Source organism: Olea europaea, unplaced genomic scaffold, assembly GCF_002742605.1.
Source record: "Olea europaea var. sylvestris unplaced genomic scaffold, O_europaea_v1 scaffold383, whole genome shotgun sequence".
Classification (NCBI taxonomy): domain Eukaryota; kingdom Viridiplantae; phylum Streptophyta; class Magnoliopsida; order Lamiales; family Oleaceae; genus Olea; species Olea europaea.
In genome coordinates, this window is record NW_019257731.1 from 262063 (window position 1) to 286187 (window position 24125).

The 24125-nt window shown below is 35.7% G+C and overlaps 3 protein-coding genes across 3 annotated transcripts; 1 reads left to right on the top strand and 2 right to left on the bottom strand.

The window, feature by feature from the left end:
- The first annotated feature begins 1704 nt into the window (after positions 1–1704).
- On the top strand, positions 1705–4080 carry LOC111386991 (pentatricopeptide repeat-containing protein At1g03560, mitochondrial-like). The gene has a single exon (XM_023011502.1). It carries the CDS (start codon positions 1981–1983, stop codon positions 4003–4005), a length of 2025 nt encoding a protein of 674 aa, XP_022867270.1. The 5' UTR covers positions 1705–1980; the 3' UTR covers positions 4006–4080.
- A 102-nt stretch (positions 4081–4182) lies between these two features.
- Positions 4183–9965, bottom strand: LOC111386992 (DEAD-box ATP-dependent RNA helicase 50). Its single transcript, XM_023011503.1, has 8 exons — positions 9745–9965; positions 8917–9392; positions 8042–8236; positions 7197–7384; positions 6168–6381; positions 4970–5101; positions 4689–4864; positions 4183–4586 (listed from the first exon to the last, which is right to left on the bottom strand). The coding sequence occupies exons 1-8, from the start codon at positions 9944–9946 to the stop codon at positions 4349–4351; spliced, it is 1821 nt and encodes a 606-aa protein (XP_022867271.1). The 5' UTR covers positions 9947–9965; the 3' UTR covers positions 4183–4348.
- A 9101-nt stretch (positions 9966–19066) lies between these two features.
- LOC111386983 (lipoyl synthase, mitochondrial-like) lies at positions 19067–22849 on the bottom strand. The gene is made up of 4 exons (XM_023011486.1): positions 22243–22849; positions 21611–21822; positions 20600–20979; positions 19067–19515 (listed from the first exon to the last, which is right to left on the bottom strand). Exons 1-4 carry the CDS (start codon positions 22716–22718, stop codon positions 19408–19410), a joined length of 1176 nt encoding a protein of 391 aa, XP_022867254.1. The 5' UTR covers positions 22719–22849; the 3' UTR covers positions 19067–19407.
- Between the last annotated feature and the right edge of the window lie 1276 nt (positions 22850–24125).

Here is a 24125-nt window from a genome sequence, read left to right on the forward strand (position 1 = left end):
ACAAATTTGTTACTTTTTAGGAAGGAAAAAGAAGTCGTCACACCTTGCATAACAAATTTCATTTGACATTTTAAGACAAAAATACATAGAATACTTATTGTTGACACTAGAGAACTAGAATTCATCAATTGTTCCTTGAATTTTCATTTGTGATACGTATCAAAGAGTATCAATAAGAAAAGAGGGGCAATTATTGAATACACTTTGATGTATAAATCATATGAGTTCAGTTTGAGATCTTTAGCACAGAACTGAACTTTCTATATGTTACATCGTCAACTTTGACTGTGATTGACAATGTAAATGCTAAATACCCACAATTGAGTCATATACTAACCATAATGATCGGAGTCGTTATCTTTATTTCGAATTAAAATCAAGATTTATCAAGATCATGGTTCTTAAATGGAACAAACTTCATAGATTCTAAACTCTCTCAACACCAATAAAATCTACATTGCGTCATTATTGTGATCGCGCTAAAATTCCTTTCTCTCGAGTGTTGGAATTGACTAACATCTAATCATTCATTTAGTGACCAATCACTAAAAGCACTAAATCAACATATTAGGTGGCAAAGAATATGATGCCTCATTATCAATCCATTGTTTATGTAGGATGTTCATTGGTGATTTTGGACAGAATTATTTTTACGTGAATCACGATTCAAAATTAAGAGACTAACGAAATTTGATTAAAAGTTGAAGTTCATTTTTTGTACAAATTTGTTACTTTTCAGGAAGGGAAAAAAAAAGTCACCACATCTTGCATAACAAATTTCATTTGACATTTTAAGACAAAAATACATATAATACTTATTATCGACACTAGAGAACTAGAATTCATCAATTGTCCCTTGAATTTTCATGTGTGATACGTATCAAAGAGTATCGATAAGAAAAGAGGGACAATTATTGAATACACTTTGATGTATAAATCATATGAGTTCAATTTGAAATTTTTAATACAGAACTGAGCTTTCTATATGTTACATCGTCGACTTTGACTGTGATTGACTATGTAAATGCTAAATACCCACAATTGAGTCATATACTAATCATAATGATCGGAGTCGTAAACAAAATATCGTTGTTCTTTAGTCCTTGGTGTCTTGGGAATGGAACTTTGGTCTTATTATTCATTCGGCAACTAGATTTAGGACTACCACTCAATTTGTTGAAGGTTTCTTGCTCAGTCGTCTATTGACTTATTCTTTCCCTTAAACTTCGTTGATTGTCAATGATATAATTTCCCACTCTTGTGCTTAGGTTGGAAATATTGTGCATTGAAAAGTGTTGCATCAATTAAATTAATTATGTAACGTTTAAGTTATATTTAACTCTCGTAAGTTTTTACTTTTGCTTATTCTCATTTGTGAAGGATGGTTAGTAGCTTGGTACCATTCATGTTTACTTCTGTTGTCACAATTAATAGAAAATGAGTGAGTTGTGGGAAGGTATATTCGGGAGCTAGGACAATGAAGAATGTGATTAAAAGAGGATTTAATCAAAAGGGTGAAATTGAAAGTAATAATATTCTCGAGTGTTCCAAAATAAAAGTTCTTTCGTACGATTTTCATGCAACAAAATGATTGAAAATCCAGGATTAAGCACAAATTCACAAAAAAAAAAAATATACAATAATTTCCCATATTTCGTATACTAAATTCCATATTTAAAAAAATAATAATAATAATAACATCAATGTCAGACCACTATGATCTAAAGTACAGTCATATTGTAAATTGTTTAAATCAGAAAAGAATTTCCAAAAATAAATGTTGTTTCTAAACATGGGGAAATTTCATACTCTGTCACTGAACTTCCTATAAAATCTCAATTTCTCACTTAACTTAAATTTATTCTAATTAAGTCACTGAACTTCAAATTTATTTTTGAATTTCACCCTCGTTCCGAATCCAATATTCCAATCTGTTCATTGGTTCAGAAATCCTCAATTTCCCCTCCAAAACAAAAATGGATGCTTTCGGCTTCAAGTTCAACCTCTGTACCTCCTAGTATCATCACTGAGAGAAAAACCCAGATGAAAAAAATCCTCAGAATCCCCTTCTCAGCCACGCTTCGACTCCACCACTTTCCTTTCACCAATAATCCCAAATTGCCATTGCCAAATCCCTCAAACCTATATCCAAATTCACATTCAATTCCATTTCTTAAATGGATATCTTCCTTCAGTCCACTCCCACCTCCAGAATGGGTGCAACCCATTACTGACCTCTCAGACCTCGTCACTACAGATTCCAAGAAGGACCTCCAACCCTCCCCATGGGTCCTACAAATCATCGACCTATTACACAAAAACACCAACTTGGAACAAGATTTGACTGAATATTGCCGAAAGTACTTAATCAAGCTCCCGCCCAACTTTGTTGCTTACATCCTGAAAAATTCGGACCAGATTGCAAAACAGCCTGAAACTGCATACAGGTTATTTATCTGGGCAAGTAAGCAAAGAGGATATACTCATAATCTTGAATGTTATGTTTTTATGATTGAGATTTTGAGTCTTGCTTGTGATTTGGATAGGATTAAGTTTGTTTTTAATGAGTTTAAGAGGAAGGGTTTCTTGTTGAATGCAATTGTGGCTAATTCTTTGATTAGCAGCTTTGGGAGCGTTGGGATGGTGGAAGAGTTATTGTGGGTATGGAAGATGATGAAAGAAAATGAGATCGAGCCTAGTTTGTATTCTTACAACTGTTTGATGAATGGTTTGGTGAGTTCTGAGTTTGTGGAATCAGCCGAACGGGTTTTTGAGGTAATGGAAAACGGTAAAATTAAGCCCGATATCTTCACTTATAATACGATTATTAAAGGGTACTTTAAGGCTGGAAAGGTTAGGAAAGCTATGGAGAGATTCCAGGATATGGAGTTGAAGAATGTAGAGCCTGATAAGATTACTTACATGACTTTGATGCAGGCTTGTTATTCTCAAGAGGATTATGATTGTTGTCTGAGACTTTATCATGAAATGAAGGAAAAAAGATTGGATATTCCTCCCCATGCTTATAGTTTAGTTATTAGTGGTCTTTGCAAGGATGGGAAGTCTATGGAAGGGTATTCAGTTTTTGAGAATATGATTCAAAATGCATGTCGGCCTAATACTGTGATTTATACTGCTTTGATTGATGCGTATGCAAAGAATCGGAACTTGGACATAGCCATGGGACTCTTTCAGAGGATGCAAAGCGAAGGGTTTGAACCAGATGAGATTACGTATGGGGTTATTGTGAATGGTTTGTGCAAGAGCGGGAGACTTGAAAGTGCACTACAGTGGTTTGAATACTGTAAAAGTAACGATGTGCATATAAATGGTGTGTTCTATTCGAGCCTCATTGATGGTCTTGGAAAGGCAGGGAGAATTGACGAGGCTGAAAAACTTTTTGAAGAGATGGTTGAGAAGGGTTGTCCTCGGGACTCTTATTGTTATAATGTGCTCATAGATGCCTTGGCAAAGAGTGGAAAGGTTGATGAAGCATGGACACTTTTCAAGAGAATGGAAGATGAAGGTTGTGATCAGACTGTGTATACTTACACAATATTGTTGAGCAGCTTGTTCAAAAAGCACCGTAATGAAGATGCATTGAAGTTGTGGGATATGATGATTGATAAAGGTATCACTCCAAATGATGCTTCTTTTAGGGTCCTCTCAACTGGGCTTTGTCTTTCAGGCAAGGTGGCAAGAGCTTGTAAAATCTTAGACGAGCTAGCACCAATGGGTATCGTCGTGGAGACTGCTTTTCAACATATGATATATGTGTTGTGCAAAGCTGGTCGGATAGTAGAGGCTTGCAATTTGGCTGATGGGGTTGTTGAACGTGGTAGAGAAATTCCAGGCAAAGTTCGTACTATTATGATCAACGCCTTGAGGAAGGCCGGCAATGCTGATTTGGCAATGAAATTGATGCATAGTAAGATTGGCATAGGATATGATAGGTTAGGTAGCGTTAAAAGGAGAGTAAAGTTTCGGAACCTGGTTGAGAATTAAGTTCGGCGCTGTGCATTCTGGAATTAAAAATTTTTGTATGTCAGCTTGAATTTCCCAGCTTCTTTAAATTCATGACTCGGAACTGCTGCTTCGATGAGAGAACCTTGTTATCTAGTTTTGAACAAACTATATGAGAAAAAAATACAAGCTAAATTTATAATCACTTGATCAACTATGAACCACATTGAACCTGTAGCAAATTTACTATCTGATGCAAATTACAGCGTGAAAAATCCCAAATTAATATAAATAAAAAGTCAACTCTAGTCTAACAAAAATCTGCAACTTTTACAATTTAGGTCATGGAACTTACTGTGTATTTCTATCTTCCTAGAATCTGAATCTAACTCATCATTTCGTAGGTAGATGGGACATCATGCAAAGGGTGGCCTTTTCTGTTTCTTTCAATAATCCTCCTTGCAAGAGAAACTTGCTTACCAACAACAAATATAAATGCCTTGCCCTTACCTCCAGCACCTCTGGCAGTTCTTCCAACACGACGTACATATTCACTCGGGTCCCGAGGAAAATCAAAGAGCACTACATGATCAACACCAGCAAAGTCTATTCCTCTAGATGCTCTGCAAATATGGCAGAACGAATCAAGTAATTTTTTTGAGTTGCCTATTCACAATGATTATTAAAGAACTAGATGTATCTCTACAGTGAAAATAGATAAATACCTATCAGTACACACTAAAAACATAGAAATGCTATTGGCTGGAAGGCTATGGAATTCCCTCATGTTTGTAAGCCTTGATTCTTGTTCTAAAGCAGAATGGAATGGTAGAACTCGTGTACAAATTCCTTTTCTATCAAAACGTTTTAATGCATTTTCAACTTTCCTGCATGTTTCTATCTGCATATGGTCAACATATTAAACAGTATTAAAGTAAAAGCACAATATTAACGACGTAAAACAGAGCAGTAAAATGATTGTCAGGAATAAGATCTTGAAAAGTACCTTGTTACAGAAAACAATTGTTTTTGTAACTGGACTTTCCTCTACAAGACGCAAAAGAGCATTTTTCTTGTTGAGAAACGCCGTATCTGGGGTTTTTTCTGAATTTTCATCTCCACTGCAGTCTATGAGGATCTGATCATCATATGATATCACAAATTAAAAGATCAATTCATTTGATCCCAAAAAAAGTTATAAGTTAACCACTTTGAAGAACTTCACTGACTATATCAATTGTTAAATCAAAGTGCTGGAATTTAAAAACCAGTAATAGCTCTGAAGCCTACAGGGACATGCATTATGGCATACAGATGCATCTTCAGAACTGGTAAAATCGACTACTGGAAGACAAATGCATATAAGTAGCATTATTGCATAAATAAAACACATGAAACGTGAAGATTACATATCTAACTCATGTAAGAGTATACTTTTGTTTTGGACAGAAGCTCCCTCTTGTGAGGCAGCTTGTACATGCCGACACCAGAAGCATAAGCTCACCACGAGGAAGAATGAAGTTGCGAAATGGATATTAAGAGGTCATTAACATTTTCCTCGTCTTGCTGCTTGGCAGAACAGGAGATGCACAAATCCTTAGTCTAATCATTGTTAGGGATCAAAGATTTGTAGTTAGACACACCCCACAGCAGCTGATAAAGTTTATTTAACAAACAAAAGTGATTTGAACTGAAAACATGATGAAAAGCACCAATTGTGTTCTTCTTTAGAGTAATAGGTAATAAGATAATTGATTACATGTTGTTTAACATCTAAACAACGATCAAATCATTTTGTACAGGACAGAAATGGGAACCAGAAACATTCTAAGTTTTAAATGAGAACTACATAAACTAAACAATTTAAGGTTTCCTTTTCTTTGTTTTCTAGTTTTCCGTTTAAGGATCAGGACCACTGAATGCTGACCATATTATTCAGGTACTTCACCTTTTTTATTATGGTGTTAAAATTTTCTAGATGCAGTGAGATAACTTTCATAAGATAAAAACTCATAAAAACATTTTCCATTTCTCACTTTTTCGCAGTATTAAAGCGCCAATTTTTCAGCATGCAAATAATTATAAGCATTATTAGAAATTACAAGATGGAAAGCCAAAAAAAATTGGCGAAGCAGGATTTTTTATTGCAAAATAAGACAGCTTTCTCCAATAACCATAATGTGACATTAGAACAAGAAATGTACCTCCTCTAGTCCAGGGCTTGTACGATGCATTCCAGGACCCATTATAACCTCACAATCAGGGAAAGTTTCAACTAGCTTGTTATATATCTCTACTGGTAATGTTGCAGTCACAAACAGATATTGCATCGTAACAGGTGCAGAGTTCACCAAACTTTGTAATGCAAGCTCAAAATCCTCATCATTAAACAGTATATCAACCTCGTCCAGTACAGCACTGAAGCATAAAGTTCAAAAAATAGTTAGCGACCAAAATTTCCATGAAAAACACATCAGTTTGAAGAAAGAAAATTATCAGATGTGAGGTGCGTAGATGTTTTCTGTCATTCTTTTGCACAAGAATGAATAAAATAAAAACTGATTTATATGCCAAGTGAAAGGTGGGACCAGTTCAGGATAGAATGAATATCTTACATAGCTGGTATATGTCCCCCATTGACCTAAAGAATTGTAGTAGAACAGGTTAGAAGCCAAGACAAAGACATGGTCTGAGACAAGGCTTAGTTGTTGTTATGGTTGTCCCAGTAATATCTAGAATAAACAAGGTACTGATATCTGTCTATCAAGCAATGAAAAATGTTGAATTGTGAGATTTTTAATATTTGTGTATTTTGCCTAACCCTGGTAAACTGAGTGTTATTTCATCTTCTCCTCTTCACTTCATTACAAACGACGTAACCCTAAACCATTACGCAAACCATAATTAATTTACTTCACACCAAGTTCTGAAAAGATCTCAATAAAGAAGCTGAAAAGATCTGATGCACAACTTTATCCTTCAGTTAATGCATCTTTGGTTTTCTAACAAAAACTTGAAAACTGAACTAGCAATTTTAGGACCAGCAGTTTATAAGCTTCATTATTAATAATAATGGATAAATGAAATTATAGGTTTGCCTAATCAGATTGGTGCATGTCAAATGTATTCTCAGATTTTTTCCTAACATACAAATGAAAGCACAAATATATAGATGAAGATCGATTAATCATGAATTCTAGACAGTAGCTAAAACAGAAGTATAAGATAGAAACCATTTAAGATTCGTCAAGTGCAAGAATCCTTCTTTAACTAGAAACATGAATCGACCAGGAGTAGCTATCAGCACATCTAATTCCTGTTTAAGATTCTCCAACTGAGTTCTCTGCCGAAAACCACCCGTGGCAACCATTGACCGGAAAGGGGCACCAACTTTTGATAATGATCGACAATTACTTAAAACCTGCCACCAATGTCGTTTTCAGACGTGTGAGATGAAATAAAACATATCAAATATGTAAGGTAATTACATCGAGTTATCACTTAGAAGCAAAAAGGTACCAATCTGCGATAAGAAAGTAGAGCTTTATCATAGTAATCTTCTCATTAGGAGTCGGACACATAGAGCAAAAGAAGCAGCTCAAATTTCATAATTTGGTAATTTAATTTAACATAATGTCCCTCGTCGGAGAACAGATGCTAATTGAAATCTTCGATTGAATACATATACCTTTTAGATGAAGTGATGAAAAATATACAAGATGAAGATCATAGAAAAAAAAAATCAACTTAGGTCAGAAAATCTTTTCCTGAAACCTATCACTTTTGAAGAACACAAAATCCTAAAGTATTAAAAAGATAAACTATGATACCTCAATTTTTTAAATCTTTGACTCAATTTATAAGTCAATTTCAGGCCAAAAAAAAAAAAGAAAAAAAAGGGATAGGAAGACAAAAAATGGTCCACTGAAATTATCTTCATTTAAATAATAGCCTAGCATCATCATTTGCCAATCTCGAAGAAACAATAAATATGATGGAGAGCACATAGTACAAACCAAAAAATAGTATTAAAAAGCAATTACATTATCTAATGAGACCCTTAAACATATTATCAGACCTGGGAAGCCAACTCAGCAGTCGGGACCAATATAACAACTCGAGGACATTGTGATACTGGTTTTCCAAGTCCTTGAATTTCATCTTGTCTAAGACGCTGAACTAGTGGTACCAGATATGACAGAGTTTTCCCAGATCCACTTTGATCAGCTATAATGCAACTCTTTCCCCCAATAACTGGTGTAAATGCCATAGCCTGCAATTACTATTAATACATTAACAAGACATCTATGTAGCTCATCTCAAACAAATGCAAATAGTGATGCATAACTGCATGCCATTGACGGAAAATGTACAAAATATTATCACAATATCCAAGAACGCACATTCTTACCATTTGTCTTCGTACACATTCCCAATATATTAAACAAAAATCATGTTAAAGATAAAAGTGGTGAGCATGAGACCAATTATGGGTTTTACCCCTACACTGGTATGTCAGGGTCCATTCAGTAGTCCCAATTTCTTTGAATACAAGAAATAAACTACAAACTTCATCTAAAAGAAAGCCATGTCTCTAAGATCATTACGTGCAAAGCTTACAAGTAGTGTACAGGACACACCATAGTTTCACATGCAAGCCAAGTAACGAAGGAAAGTTGAATAGCTGGAAAAGACAACAGGGCTGGGATCAGTATGCAGTCACAAAAGAAGGGGAAAGAGAGATGGATGTTAAACACAAGTGGGTTGGATCATATATGCTACCTAGCTAGTGCAGCATGACAATCCTTTTTCTTTTTTTTTTTTATGGGGACATTGCTAGAAGACGTGCACTAAAGGACGTGAAAAATGTCTAAGTAAGACAAGATACAACATTGGTGACCTAGTAGATGCCATATATTGTTGAAAATCCATTCTGATATTTAACTGATTTACCTGAATATGTGAAGGACGTATATAATTTTGATTCCCCAATGATTCAATAATGTAGTCACTACACCCCAGTTCCTCAAATGACTTTCTGCTAAAAAAGTCACTCCTTATATTCAATTTCTTTAACTTTTTCGAGATATCATCTACCTTATACCCATAGCTATCACTTGGCTCTACATTACCCCATCCTTTTGAGGACACAGCAGAAGCTATCGACAAAACATTTTGTCTGGCAGATCGAACACGAGAGTGGATTTTTTTTGAAGCATCTTTCTGAACACAGCCGACCACCTGCTCATCCAGAGAATTGGGCTCATCATGCGACACAGTGGGAAAGTCCTGTGGAGTAATTTTTGCTTTCTGTTCATCATGTTCCAGGTTACTGTCCTGTTTCTTTTTTTTATGACTTTCTCTTACAAGATATCTTACTCTCTGTGCTTTCAGTCTCTTAAAACTCCTGCTCTCTCCCCTGTTTTGCCCTATGCAACAACAAAATGTGCAGAACTCATATCAGAATTAATGTGTTCACGTACAACTGGGACATTTTAATTGGTATTGTGAAAAAATAGTTCAAAATAGAATCAAAGCTTTCTAATCCAGTTCCAAGGTCTCAATTTTGTGCTGCCAAACATAATTGAAACTCTTTTAAGCGATATCTTTAAGTAAACATAGAGATATCATACTACAAACAAGTGTAATATAAAATTACTAAGGCATCCTATTTCTCATATTTTAAAAGAAAACATTAGTTGAATGACATTTTGAAAAGCAAAATCCTATGCAAATTCCAAAAATTACAAATTCTGAAGCATAATCTACAACATTGATAACCTTCATCAAGGGATATTTGTTGAGCCGCGTCGCAGACGATTCGAGCTCGGAGGCAAGAGGATTTTGCTCTTAGGCTTGGTGATTGGAATGAATTTGGAGATAGCTGGAGGCCTTGAAACTCGGACGATGTGATTCTCCGGCCGCCTGAGAGCAAGGAAACCGATGCATTGGAGAGAGAGAGAATTTCCAGCATCCCCGCCATAACCAGAAGAGGGAAACGGAGAGCGTCGTGGATAAATATCTCAGGATAATCCAATAGTTCGAGTCATGGGAAAATTGCACTTTTCTACCCAATCTTTAGATCTCAGCACATTTAGTCCAAAACTATATAATCGTACTGTTCACTATTCGATAAACAGTCTTTTAACGATTTCCATCAAATTTGACATTAATTACCAGGATTATTCAGCCCTTAATTAAAGCCTCTCATCTTTATCAAGATTAATAATGGAAAATCCACATCAATTACCAAAGTTCCATCACCTTTTTCTTCATTTATGATCAAGACAATAATCTACAAACCTATTATGTTTATGGAGCAAAGAATTTTCAATACCTCCGTTTCCTAATCACACAATGTTCATTTTGCCCCCATTTGGCTCTCATTTTTTTTTTCAAATTAAAATGGATGGAATAGTATTTTTTTTTTTTTTTTGGAGAATGACGGGTTGAAAAAGAAGAAAAAAAAATTCGATTTACATATAATATTAGTTTATGAAAGATTGTGTAATTGAAGATAAGTGAGTACCATCCAAAAACAACTATTACAAATACTATCCTCAAAATCGATTGAGTTTGGTTTTGAAATTTGATGGAAACAAGATCAAGAGATCCCTCATTCAAATGTATTAAATAGAGATATGTACTGTACGCTTTAATCATGAAAGTCACAAACTATTTATCTCTTATACACAATAAAAACATAGGTCACAATTACACATCACGAAGTAACAAGCTTAATCAACAAAAATCACATGTTATATGTGTTTTGTTGACAAAAAAAATAAAAAAAAAATGGTCACAGTGTCACAAATTAATTATCCAAATACACCAAAAACATGAAAGGTCACAAAATATTTTGAAGTCTCTAAACCCAGACTCGACAATGAGTGCTGGAAAGCTTTGGTTGTAAATAGGGATGGCTCATCGGCTCGGACCGTCCATGTCTCCAACCTGCTTTTAGTCAGGAATCACGTAATTCCTTTCCCAATCATGTTCCCAAGGCAGCGCACCGAGAAAAAAGAAGAAGGAGCAGCAACTACCTTTGTAAAAGGTGGCTTGCAATTGCCTTTAAAAGGTAGCACATAATTAAAAAAAAAAAAAAATTGAGCTGAGCGGTAAGGCCAAAGCCCAAAGTTCAAGTCAAGCCTCGAATTTTTTGGCTGAACTTTTACTCAACTCAGCTCGAGCCCAAAAAGTCTAACTTAAAAAAGCTCGAGCCTAGAGTTTCTCGTTGACACCCCTAGTTGTAACGTTTTTGGATGTAAATCATATGATTGTGACCTGTTGAGGACATTTCACTATCAAAAAAATATCATGATGTTGTGGAAAACATCAACAAAATCCCTTGCAACATCGAAAATAACTGAAAAAAGAATCAATCAATGAAGTTGCCAAATTCGATGACATTGTGTTTTCACCAACACAGTTTAGATAATCAAATATTTAAAAAAAATTATAATACGAATCACACAACAAGAAAAACCATATAATTGATCTTCAAATTCCTAGATTATGTTGTATATTCACGGATACTTAAAAAATCATGTTTCTGATAAATTCTTAACGTCCTTATGGTGTACTATATCAACCCCTCAAACGCACCCGGAGCACTTCCGACCTCAACATAAGAAAGTGGCCTATTACAGCCATCACCGTCCTCCTCTTTAGCCTCATCCTAATGGATTCCTTTCACTACTTAAGACTTCATCCACCAATTGTCGAATCTACGTCTCGTTTTTTTCCAAACGATCGTAATGGAAACATGTCTAATTTTATCAATTATTACATGTAAGGAATTTTTGAATGATCGTGTGGGCTTATATGTATAAATTATTGTATATTAAATTAAAGGCTATCAAATTCGGTTAAGCCCGTTTAAAAGTGATCCAATAAGATTCTAATATTTTGGGCTTTAATGCATCTAATTAAAATGTGGGTCTTTTATGTATAGAGATCAGACCCAGATTCCTAATTCTATGATCGGCCGAATTAGGTTAAAGGACATCATTATATAAATACGGTTATGGTCTCCCAAATCACATGTGAATTGCTCATTCTATTCTGTTTCCCATCGTCAAAGAGAATTACGGGCAGCGAGTTGATTTGGAAGACTAAAAATTGCAAGATTCGACTATTATATTAACCATGTCTGATTTAGGTACACTTCCGCTATAATTTATGTATTTCTTTAGGCCCCTAAAGTTAGAACTAAACAAAATATGTAAATTTGTGATTTTCTTTCTCAAATTTTGGTACTAATGACTCTTTTAAGAAATATAATATTCGAAAGTGAATTAATTGAAACAACATATTGTCAAAGCAACATCTCTTGTGAAAATTAATTAACTTAGAATATTAAAAGATGTTTGTGCATGCGTTGTTCATGCGAATATTAATAGACACAAAGGAAGATCAATATTTAGGCGAATTGCGATAGCACCTGTGGTGATAAAACATGTGGCAATTAATTGGTTTAATGTGATTAATAAATCGGGCCAAAGAAAAGTTTATTGATTGACATATTATTTTATCGTCAATGTTTGATCACCATATCAAGAGTACCACTTACAATTCAATACTTATGTCAAAGACTAGATATTGATGTTTTGCTAGGTATCTTATGATGGGCTCTACCACTATTTGAGATTATTATTATTATTATTTGTATATTAAGGATATTCATGTGAGCTATTTGTAATAATTGTCCTCTTATTCAGTTTTAGGTTCTACTACTCATATCTTTGTTAGCGTCAATTCAATTCCAATGCTTAATGGCACAAACTTCAGGTCGTGTAAGAGAACGTGATGATTGTTCTCAGAATCATGAACCTGGACCTTGCTTTACGGGTAAATCAACCTGCTACACTTACTGATAAGAGTACCTTTGATGACAAGATGGAGATGGAAAAATGGGAACGATCGACTACATAAGCTTAATGGTCATGAAACGTGCTATTCTAGAAGCATTTTGGGGCAATGCTTAATGGCACAAACTTCAGGTCGTGTAAGAGAACGTGATGATTGTTCTCAGAATCATGAACCTGGACCTTGCTTTACGAGTAAATCAACCTGCTACACTTACTGATAAGAGTACCTTTGATGACAAGATGGAGATGGAAAAATGGGAACGATCGACTACATAAGCTTAATGGTCATGAAACGTGCTATTCTAGAAGCATTTTGGGGCACTATATTTAATAAGGTGACCACGACTAAGGGTTTCTTTGAGGATCTTGAGTAGATGTTTGCCAAGAATGAAAAGGCTAAAACAAATACACTTTTGACGAACCTTATCTCAAAGAGGTATAAAGGGGAAGGTAACATACATGAGTACATTATGGAAATGTCTCACATTGTTTCAAAACTAAAGGCGCTCAAGTTGAATTTATCTGAAAACTTGTTGGTGCACTTGATTTCGATATCCTTTCCGGCACATTTCAATCAATTCAAGGTGAGCTAAAACTGTCAAAAGGACTCGTGGTCCATTAATGATCTCATCTCACACTGTGTCCAGGAAGAGGAAAGATTGAAGCATGAGAGACTAAAAGTGCTCATTTAGCCACCACCTCCAAAGACAAAAAGAACAAGAAGAGGAAAAATGATAAGGAAACTGTGGGTACAGCATCACAAAAGAGACAACATAAGGAAGCAACTGAAGGTGATTGTTTCTTCCGTGGAGCTGTAGATCATAAGAAGAAAAATTGCACCTATTACCATGCATGACGTGTAAAGAAATGTATTATTCTTCATTTGGTTTGTTCTGAGGTTAATTTAACTTCAGTACCTAGACCTACATGGTGGATAGATTCTGGTGCAATAATTCACATCGATGGTAGCTAGAGTTGTCGAAAACCAAGTGATGGTGAAAGATACATTTTATGTTGGCGACGGCATGACGGTGGAAGTAGAGGTAATATGAAAATTTAGATTATCATTAAAAATTGAATTTTATTTAGATCTTGATGAGACATTTATTGTACCGTCTTTTAGAGGGAATTTGACTTCTATTTCTACTTTGGACAAATTTGGTTATTTTTGTTCATTTGGGAATGGAAAATTTAGTTTGTTTCATGAATCAAAATTAATTTGTTCCAGTTCTTTATCAGGTTATGATAATCTTTATTCAACTGATACAATTACTTCTTTTAGTGAAACTTTGCATGAAAGTACTCGGAGTATAAAGCGAAAATTAACCGACGACTGCCTCGTTATGGCACAAGAGATTAGGTTACATCTCCAATAGGAGAATTGATATACTTGTGTCTAACGGGATTCTAGACCCTCTTGACTTATAGATTATGATTTGTGTGTCAAATGTATAAAGGGAAAACAAATCAATAAAATGAGATTTCAAGCCAATAGAACTTCGAATGTCTTAGAACTTATGCATACGGATATTTGTGGACCATTCCCTACGGGTTCTTAGAACTGTCAACAATATTTTATAATGTTCATGGACGAATTTCAAGATATGGCTACATATATATCGTTCATGAAAAATCACAGTCACTAAATATGTTCAAAAATTATAAAGTCGAAGTTGAAAACCAACTCAGCAAAAAGGATTAAAAGCGTTAGATCTGACCGTAGGGTGAATACCATGACAGATATGACGATTCAGGTGAACAACGTCCAGGGTCATTTGCTGAATTCCTAGATGAATATGGTATCGTCCCACGGTATACTATATCGAGTTCGCCCACTATAAATGGTATTGTTGAGAGACAAAACAAAACGCTTAGGACATGGTGAGGAATATGATTAGTCTTCTATCTTATTAAAATCTCTCGGGGTAAAGCACTAAAGACAACAACGTATATACTCAATAGAATTCCAACTAAGGCCACCGATATAACCCCTTATGAGTTTTGGATGAGCAAGATATCTAGTTTGAAGCATATATACATTTGGGGATGTCCAATTGAGGCAAGGCCCAATAAGCCAAATGAAAGGAAATTGGACGCAAAGACCATTAGTTGCTACTTTATTGGGTATTCTGAAAGGTCTAGAGGTTACAAGTTTTATGATCCCACAACTAAGACAATTTTTAAGATAGAAAATGCTCAATTCTTTGAGAATGTTGAATTTACGGAGGGAAAAAGGGTTACAGGCTTTGTTTTTTAGGAGGAATATATTGAAATTCCTCCAATTGACATTGACAATAATCAAGTTTCTATCCCTGGCACTGTTTAAGAAGCAACTCCAGATTAAAACAATGTCGTATCTTCCTCTCAAGGTCAATAAATTATTCCAAAATAATAAACTCTACGGTCTCAAGAACCAATACCATTAAGAAGATCCACTAGAGAGATGAGAAATGCGATTTCGGATGATTATATTGTATTTCTGCAAGAACATGAAGTTGATATTGGAATGGTGAAAAATGACCTGATCAACTTCCTTCAAGCCATTGAAAGTTCTAACTCCCAAAAGTGGCTTGATGCCATGAATGAAGAAAAAAATCTATGAAGGACAATGATGCATGGGATCTAGTTCCACTGCCTAAAGGTGCGAAACTCATTGGTTGCAAATGAAGGGATTCGAAGGGTAATATAGAGAGGTATAAGGCTTGTCTTGTCGCAAAGGACTTTACACAGAAAGAAGGCATCGATTATAAAGAGATTTTCTCTTCGATTTATTCGAAAGACTCTTTCAGGAGTATAATGGTATTGGTACCGCATTTCAATCTTAAGTTACATCAGATGGATGTTAAGACAGCGTTTCTCAATGGTGACATTAATGAAACAATTTATATGGTACAACCAGAAAACTTCGTATAAGATGATGCAAAGCAAATGATTTGTAAACTAAAGAAATTCATCTATGGACTCAAACAGGCATCTCGTCGATGGTATTACAAGTTTCATCAAGTGACCATCTCATTTAGTTTTGAAATGAATTTGGTCGATGATTGTATATACCACAAGTTTAGTGGGAGCAAGTATATTTTCTGATTTTATATGTCGATGACATATTGCTTGCCAGCAACGATATAGGCTTGTTGCACGAAACAAAGAGATTTCTAACAAAGAATTTTGAAATGAAAAATCTGGGTGACGCCTCTTTTGCATTAGGAATTCAGATACATCGAGATCATTCTCGGGGTATTCTTGAATTATCACAAAATATCAAAAATGTGCTTAAAAGATATGACATACAAGATTGTAAACCAAGTGACACCTTTTTAGCTAAAGAAGATAAGTTCAATTTAAATCAGTGCCCTAAAAATGACTTGAAAATTAAAGAAATGCAGAAATTTTCTTATTCTTCAGCTATAGTGAGTCTAATGTACGCTCAAGTTTGTACGCGTGCAAATATAGCATACATTGTTTGAATGCTAGGGAGATATTTAAGTAACCCCGGAATTGATCATTAGAAAGCAGCAAAACGAGTCATGCGGTATTTACAAGAGTAAAGGACTACATGCTCAGATACAACAAATCGGATCAGTTGGAGATCGTCAGTTATTCTGATTTCGATTTCATGGGATGCTAAAATAGTAGAAGATCCATTTCAGGTTATATCTACCTACTTGTTGAAGGTGTTATTTCTTAAAAAAGTGCTAAACAAACATTGATAGCTACTTCTACCATGGTGGCGAAGTTTATAGCGTATTATGAGACATCAAATTATGGAATATGGCTGCGAAAGACCGCTTAAAATATTTTATGACAATAAATCAGCAATACTGTATTTCAATAACAACAAGATCTCGATGAAGTCAAAACATATAGAAATCAAGTTCTTGACTGTTAAAAAAAGAGTTCAGAGTGGACGGGTGTCAATGGAGCATATTGGGACAAACTCTATAGTTGCGGATCCGCTTATGAAGAGATTAATACCTTAATACCCGAGATCTTTCATGAGCACACGGCTCATATGGGTATAATGTCTTTTGAAGATATCTAATTTTAGTGGGAGTTTGTATTCCTGCTTCTCATATTGGACACATGTACTGTTATTTTGGATATGATTTATGGTTAAAGTTATTTTCAGTTATAAAATTTATTTGGTTTATTACCTCTGAACTTGTTTAAAATGATCTCACTAAGGTTTAAGGTGGACCAATTGGATATAAGCGTTTTACAAATCACGTCACTTGTAATTTCCATGCTACACATTCATACTTGATCCATGTCATTCAGTTATATCTATATACGTGACCATTGATGGGTTTAGTTACGATGAAGTAGCGAAGGCCGCTTTAATCCTAGATTGATATGATTGATGGATGTGATTGTTTGGGGATATATTCAGTAATGATAGCAAAATTTTGAGTACTTATAAGGATATGTTTAATGCACAATTATAAGGTGACACATATAACCCAAGTAGAAGATTGTAAGGAATTTTAAAACGACGGTGGGGGCTTATATGTGTAAGTTAATTGTATATTAAATTAAAAGCTATCAAATTTGTTTAAGCCCGTTTAAAAGTGATCCAATAAGATTCCAGTATTTTGGACTTTAATGCATCCAATTAAAGAGATGGTCTTTTATGTGTAGAGATCGGGCCCAAATTCCTAATTCTATGATGGGCCAAATTAGGTTAAAAAGCATCACTATATAAATACAGTTATGGTCCACAAATCACATGTGAATTGCTTGTTTTGTTCTGTCTCCCATCGCTAGAAAGAATTAATGGTTGCGTGTTGATTTAGAAGACTAAAAATCGCAAGATTCAACTATTGCATTAATCATATCTGATTCATGTACGCTTCCGCTATAATTCATGTATTTTTTGATTATCCAACATGAAAGATCCGATGATTTTACGAAAATAATTTCTCCTACATTACTATCTAACAATTCGTGGCATCATGTGACTCGTATCAGTTGTCACCTCCATTCCAGGACTCGACGAAAACCAGGTGCTTAAGGAATTCACCATGGCATCTTTTGTTGATTATATATTTATAATCGGTGGCCGGCTTTGTCTCAAGGTATTGGACCCTAAGATTGACAATGCTAAAAGAAATCGACTTAAGGGTCGTTCCTTGCGTCCGTAGATACAATAAAAGGACGGATAATTGGGAAATTTGTGCACTTTTAAGCATACCGAGGTTTGATTTTGCATGCACTATACGTGACAGCAAAATTTACGTGGTGGGCGGACAGAGCTCTTTAGGTAGGGCCAACGGCATTTCGTCGACCGAGGTTTACAATCCCACCCTGGACGAATGGAAGTCTTAGGCTAACATGTCCACAATGAGGTACAAGTGTGTTGGAGTAACCTGACAAGGCAAAATTCATGTTGTAGGGGGATTTTCTGATAGGGGAAACTTCGACCGTATGTCATGACAAGGAGTTCAGCTGAGGTTTACGACCCTCAACACGACAAATGGGATTTCAAAGCAATAACGTGGGAATTGGATGTTCCTCCATACCAGATCGTTGATGTGAACAAGAAGCTTTACAGTTCCGGGGATTCCTTTAAGCTGTGGAAGGGATACATCGAGGCGTACGATGAGAAACAGAGCATTTGGAACGGGGTTAATGAATCGAATTTACATTGTAAGTCTCCCAATTCCACTCCTGACGTGAAGTAAACAAATTGGCCACCAATGCAAATGTTGTACCTAAACATGGCTCCAATAGGAATTAAATTGTACTTCCTGGCTGGCTATAGGATGCCCGGGAGGCATCGGGATTGAGGTTGCAGGTGTAAGTTTTCAACACGACTGCCAATGGAGATGGACGGAGGACTTTTGAGCCAATTGAGGAGGAAAGGGAAAGGAAGCTTTGTGGCCGTTGCTTTGTTCTAAAACAGGACTAGTTACACAGCCTTCAAAGTGAAATTTCTACGCTAATCATTGAGCGCTTATAGAAATGTATTATGGAAATGAAATCAGGCAAACAAAAAAGTTAGAGAAGTTCGGGCCTGGGGGGATACACGAACAACGTTGTCAAAGATCAAACTAACATTGTATTATTAATATATACCTTTGTTTATTTTTCTTTTTGTGTGCTTCTTACTGATTCATGTCCACCTTAAATTAGTGAAAGCTAGTTCTATCTTGCATATGGCTTGCACCACACACGGTACCAGCTTTCTATAGAGGAAAATTGGCCAAATGGCTGGACAATTAACAATCTCTGAGTCATTAAGAAACCAGAAGCTTTTTATTTCCTGAAGGCAGCAGAGGGGAATCTGCCAAGATATAATTACAAATTTACATCAGAGTTGATGTACTGCCAAAAAATAAATAAATAATTGAATAGATAAGCAATATCATCGTTTCAATGTGCAAATCCTTTAGCAGGTGACTCTTAAGGACAAGTTAATACATTAATTGTAGCACAAATCTTGATTCTAGCGTGGAAGATAAAGCCTCTTGAAGTGAATAAAGGTCAACTGATGAAGCAATGTAACATTTCCGTATGTCTTCTATGAGCATCGACTTCTTGTTATAAAGATGATCAATCACCTGATTACTGAATTCTAGGAAGAAGATGCAGCACGATCTGATTCTATCATGGATTTAATATAGAATTCACCCGCCTTGTATGATGACCTAACCATGGGACCAGATGCAACATATCGAAATCCCTGCCACAATTCAAAGAAGCATAATGTTCAACCATTCCATCAATCCTATTCTTCGTTCTTAACTAGTTATCACCAATCTTGAACAAGGTTTCTTACTTTGCATTAATCATAATCTTTAAAAGCGTCCAAGCCAATTTACTCTCTAAATATTTCAAAGAAGTTGAACCACGTCTAGATTAGTTATATTATGTTTGACTCCATATTACCATTAAAAACAAAAGCAGATTCATAGAATCAATATTTGGCCAGAGTGCAGGAGTGCTGGCACACACAAAACGTAATCAAGTAATGACAGAATTTAATTCAAGAATAGGCACATGCCAAATGATTTCATCAATTAATCTATATAGTTTCTCACTTTTAATTAATTTTCAGGTACCAGGAAGGGTAAAGGTCAGAGACGAATGAACTGAAAGTCTAAAACTAAAAAATTAAGAAATAAGCTTTTGTACTTTTTTATGGAGGAGTGGCGAAAAAATAATAATGTAGTAAATCAAAATATTAAGATAAATAGCAATTTCCAGTTCTCATTTGGTAACGGAAAATGAACTCGCAATGAAATGCAAGGGTTAAAGTGATAAGTAACAGTTTCTATTTCTTCTTTAGTTACTGAAAAATAGAATCTCATAATACCACTAATAAAAATAACTGCAGAAAATAGAAAAATAAAACAGAATATCAATGGAAGTTCAGGCAGCAGTCCATAGCATACAAGTCTAATAAGCCCTTGTTTGAGCCACATTCTTTAAAAAAAAATCATTCTTAAACAATGACTTGACATCATTTTAACCACATATTCTTCAATAAAAAATATTACACGCAAATTCAAAAATTTTCCTTATTTTTAAACCACACATTTCACATCATAACACTATTCAAAAATGCATTTTCTTGGCAAAAATGGGGCTCAAACAAGGGCTAAATCTAGTCAGATTAATATAGCATTCAGAGAGAGAACATATGAATGCAAATTGAAAAAGGATGTGTATGTAAATGGCGAGAAGAGAGCTATTACATATTAGCAATTACCACTATTAATGAACTAAGTTTTCTTTTTAAAAGAAGACAAAGTAGAGGAACAAACCATTTCCATGCCGAGGATTCGATACTTCTCAAAGGCCTCCGGAGTTACATATTCAGATACTGGCATGTGACGCTTCGAAGGTCTCATGTACTGACCAAAAGTCATTACATCAACACCCGCTGCCCTCACTTTCTCCATAGTATTCACAACTTGGTCGGGTGTTTCTCCACACCCCAACATTATCGACGTTTTGGTGAGTGTACCTGGAGGAGCATAGCCCTTTGCCATTACTAAAACATCCATAGATTGCTTAAAATTAGCACGGCGATCACGTACTACACTTTGAAGCTCCTCAACAGTTTCAATGTTGTGAGCAAAAACATCTAACCCAGATTTTGCAACTTTCTCAACACAGCTGGGGTCTCCTCGGAAATCAGGAACTGCAAATTGAACACAATGCAGATAGCAGAACATGTTTCAAGAATATATTTTTCATCATGACAGCAAAACCAGTCCTAGTTTTCATATCAACATAAAAATAGTAAACAACATTATTAATGTCAAAAATTTTAGATAGGTATCCTACATCTAAACTAATAGGTTGAACTTCTCCATGAAGACCATGGGTTTCCCGTAGAAGTTTCTGACTAAAGGATCAGCTGATCAGTTAGTCTAACAGATAAAGTCCATTAATCAACGCCAATCAGTTGAGGTGCAGCGTATAAAAACTATTAATTGGAGGGGACAAAAGCAATGTAGCTCTCTATAAAGAATAAACAACAGTGAGTCATCGAATTTTTAGATGGTCCCCAATCCGGACAAACTGTACAGGTAACTGAATTTCTCGTAGCTGCCTTAAACCCGTTTCATTCATCGCAGATTTACAGGTGAAAAAGCATAAACGATTCAGAATTCGGCACATGCTCAATTTTAAGGCTAAATACAGATTTATTTTTTGTAAGGCTAACCTAGATCAATTTCCTTACTTTTACTCCACCTGCTGCAGAAGCTCCATTTCCTACATCCATATCTTGAACAACTTAAACAAACAGAAGCATGGTAGATTCATACCTAAAGCTTCTATGAGCATGGTTGGCTTCAATGTCTTCAACTTCTGGACTGTCTCAGCAAAATGGCCACTACCTTGATCAAGTAAATCATCGCGATCAACACTGGTAATTACCACATAATCCAAGCCCCATGAAGCAATTGCCTCTGCCACATTTGTGGGCTCATTTGGGTCGGGAGGAGGTGGAGTGCGTGATGTCTTCACATTGCAGAATCTGAAATTTTAAGATTAAATACAAGACTCCACAAAATTCAGAATCTTCAATTTTACAATGACCAGGCAAAGTTCAATAGCTTGCACTAGAGAATAGACATAAAAATAAGTCCCATCATTGGCCCACAATTAGGATCTTTACACTTTAATTTCTTTAGAGAGTCCACTCATCATATACCATAAGGTAATATAAATCATTTCCCCCCTACTCAGCAAAAAGTATTTATGATTACTCCAATTGCATAATGCCGCCGTCCATCTGGTTTTTTTTCTCTATATGTACTTCTAACTACATCAAGTGAGCATAAATACAAATCAAATCGATTCCTTTCATCAAGAAAAATTCACTAATTTGATTCCAGTATTCAATAATAAACACCACTCTTACAATACAGAAATATTTTTCAGACAGATCACTTACCTGCAACCGCGGGTGCAGGTATCACCCAGAATCATAATGGTGGCAGTGGCAGTGCCTGTTTCGCCGCCGGACCAACATTCCCCCAAATTAGGACACTTGGCTTCTTCACAAACGGTGTGCAACTTTAATTCCCTCAATTTTTTCTTTATCTGCGTGTATTTTTCACCCCCGGGGATTGATTCCTTCATCCATTTGGGTTTGGGCAGGGGCTTCTTCTTGGTGCCAACTTCAACGGAGTAGTGGTTTTCGGATTGGAGATTGGTAAAGTCGGCTAAGGTTGGTAACTCAGCTGCGAGCCGCTGGCGCAGGCCATCGAGGGTCGGAGGATATTTCTGGAAATCTGACAGCGGGGTCGAGTTTGTCGAGGTGGGGATAGAGGAGAGGCAATGACTCGGTTGAGAGAGAAAGAAGAGAGGGGATTTGTTGTTATAGGATTTGAGGGATCGATTGGCAAAAGAAATAAAACGGGAATTCATTTTCCCCTGTATATGGCGGCGGCGGCGTTGTTTCTGGTGAAGGAATCGATTGAGTGGTGGTTGGTCGACGGCAAGGCCAAACAGAGGGACGCCACTGGATTGATTGTTGATACGTGGATTTTAAAATGATAAAATGACCCTTTCAAAATAAAAAAGGAAATAGTAAAATGATTTGGCGGTATTCAAAATTAGGTTTTAACAGGGACGAGAGGTCCATTCGATTCATTTCGGTGACGAACTGAGCAGCAAAATACTCGTTCGAGCTGTTCGTAGATTTGCTCGAGTTGACTCGCGAATTTAAAATGTGAGCTGCGGCTCGAGCTCACATTTGACAAAGGAAGCTGACATGTATGATTGTTTGGGTCGAGCTTGACGGTGGATGAGCTATAAAGCTTGTTCGATAGTGATTTTGAGAATTGATTTTTTGATCATTAGAAAAAAAGTGGGTCTTACCTATGAGAGAAAAAGTAAAAAAATTACGATTTGAATAGTGAAATAACGGTAAAAAATTTGGTGTTTTTTTTTTTTTTTTAAATGGTGAAAATCTAAACGAAACATGCACCTAATTGAAATGTCTTCTGGTTTTGTTTAAAAAAAAAAAAAAAAGGAATTTTAGCACAAATGGTTCCTTAACCTTTTTCTTCCATGCAATTTTGGTCCCCTAACATTTAGTTATTAGCAGAACGTTCTCCCCCCATGCATTTTGTGCTCAAATGGTCCTGTTTAACAGATTTCAGCACTCAGCAGTGGTCCTATGCTGCCGTTGATTGTGTAACATATGATGTAATAAGGCCAAATATTGCTTATATGGTTGAAATTCCTGCCAACTTCCACGCAAGTATGGATTTAGGATTGAATCCAAGATCGAGTTACAAAATTTCAAACAAGACTTGTATGCGGAAAAAAAAAATTACACATAAAAAAACTAGTTTTTTACCGAAAAAAAATACCTTAAAAAAATGTTCTTGGGCTTGAGGAGGGGGCTACAGCCCAGCCCAGCCCCCAAATCCATCTCTGTTTCCACAGTTGTTTGTGCTTCAGCAATGGTGTTGGATGGGTATACAAATACAATTATAGTTGGTGGCATGGATTCCAATAAATCCAGTTCAAGATTCTTGATAACGTTTCCAACGAGAGCTGTACATTAGTAATCCAAGTTGCATAAATTTATAGCTCTATCGTTGACGAAGCTGTATATACAAGAATTGGTTCTGCAGTAAGTCCACTTCAAGAATCTTTATGATGTTTGCAGTGAGATCCGTATATTAGCAATCCGAATTGCATAAATTTATAGTTATGTTCTATCACAGAAGCTGTATACTATAATAACCGAGGCATGCAATTAAGCATAGTGAATAAAAAATATCTACAAGAACTGAATCTGCCACAAGAAAAGTGAGTAATTTA

Excerpts from the sequence above, each read along its gene's own strand:
- LOC111386991 (XM_023011502.1), top strand. The coding sequence starts at position 1,981 with ATGCTTTCGGCTTCAAGTTCAACCTCTGTACCTCCTAGTATCATCACT.
- LOC111386992 (XM_023011503.1), bottom strand. The coding sequence starts at position 9,946 with ATGGCGGGGATGCTGGAAATTCTCTCTCTCTCCAATGCATCGGTTTCC. Across the intron at positions 9,393-9,744 it reads ACAAATATCCCTTGATGAAG|GGCAAAACAGGGGAGAGAGC; the intron begins GTTATCAATGTT and ends GTTGTTGCATAG. Across the intron at positions 4,865-4,969 it reads CAATTGTTTTCTGTAACAAG|ATAGAAACATGCAGGAAAGT; the intron begins GTACTTTTCAAG and ends GACCATATGCAG.
- LOC111386983 (XM_023011486.1), bottom strand. The coding sequence starts at position 22,718 with ATGAATTCCCGTTTTATTTCTTTTGCCAATCGATCCCTCAAATCCTAT. Across the intron at positions 21,823-22,242 it reads ACCTGCACCCGCGGTTGCAG|ATTCTGCAATGTGAAGACAT; the intron begins GTAAGTGATCTG and ends TTAAAATTTCAG. Across the intron at positions 19,516-20,599 it reads GAATCCTCGGCATGGAAATG|GGATTTCGATATGTTGCATC; the intron begins GTTTGTTCCTCT and ends GAATTGTGGCAG.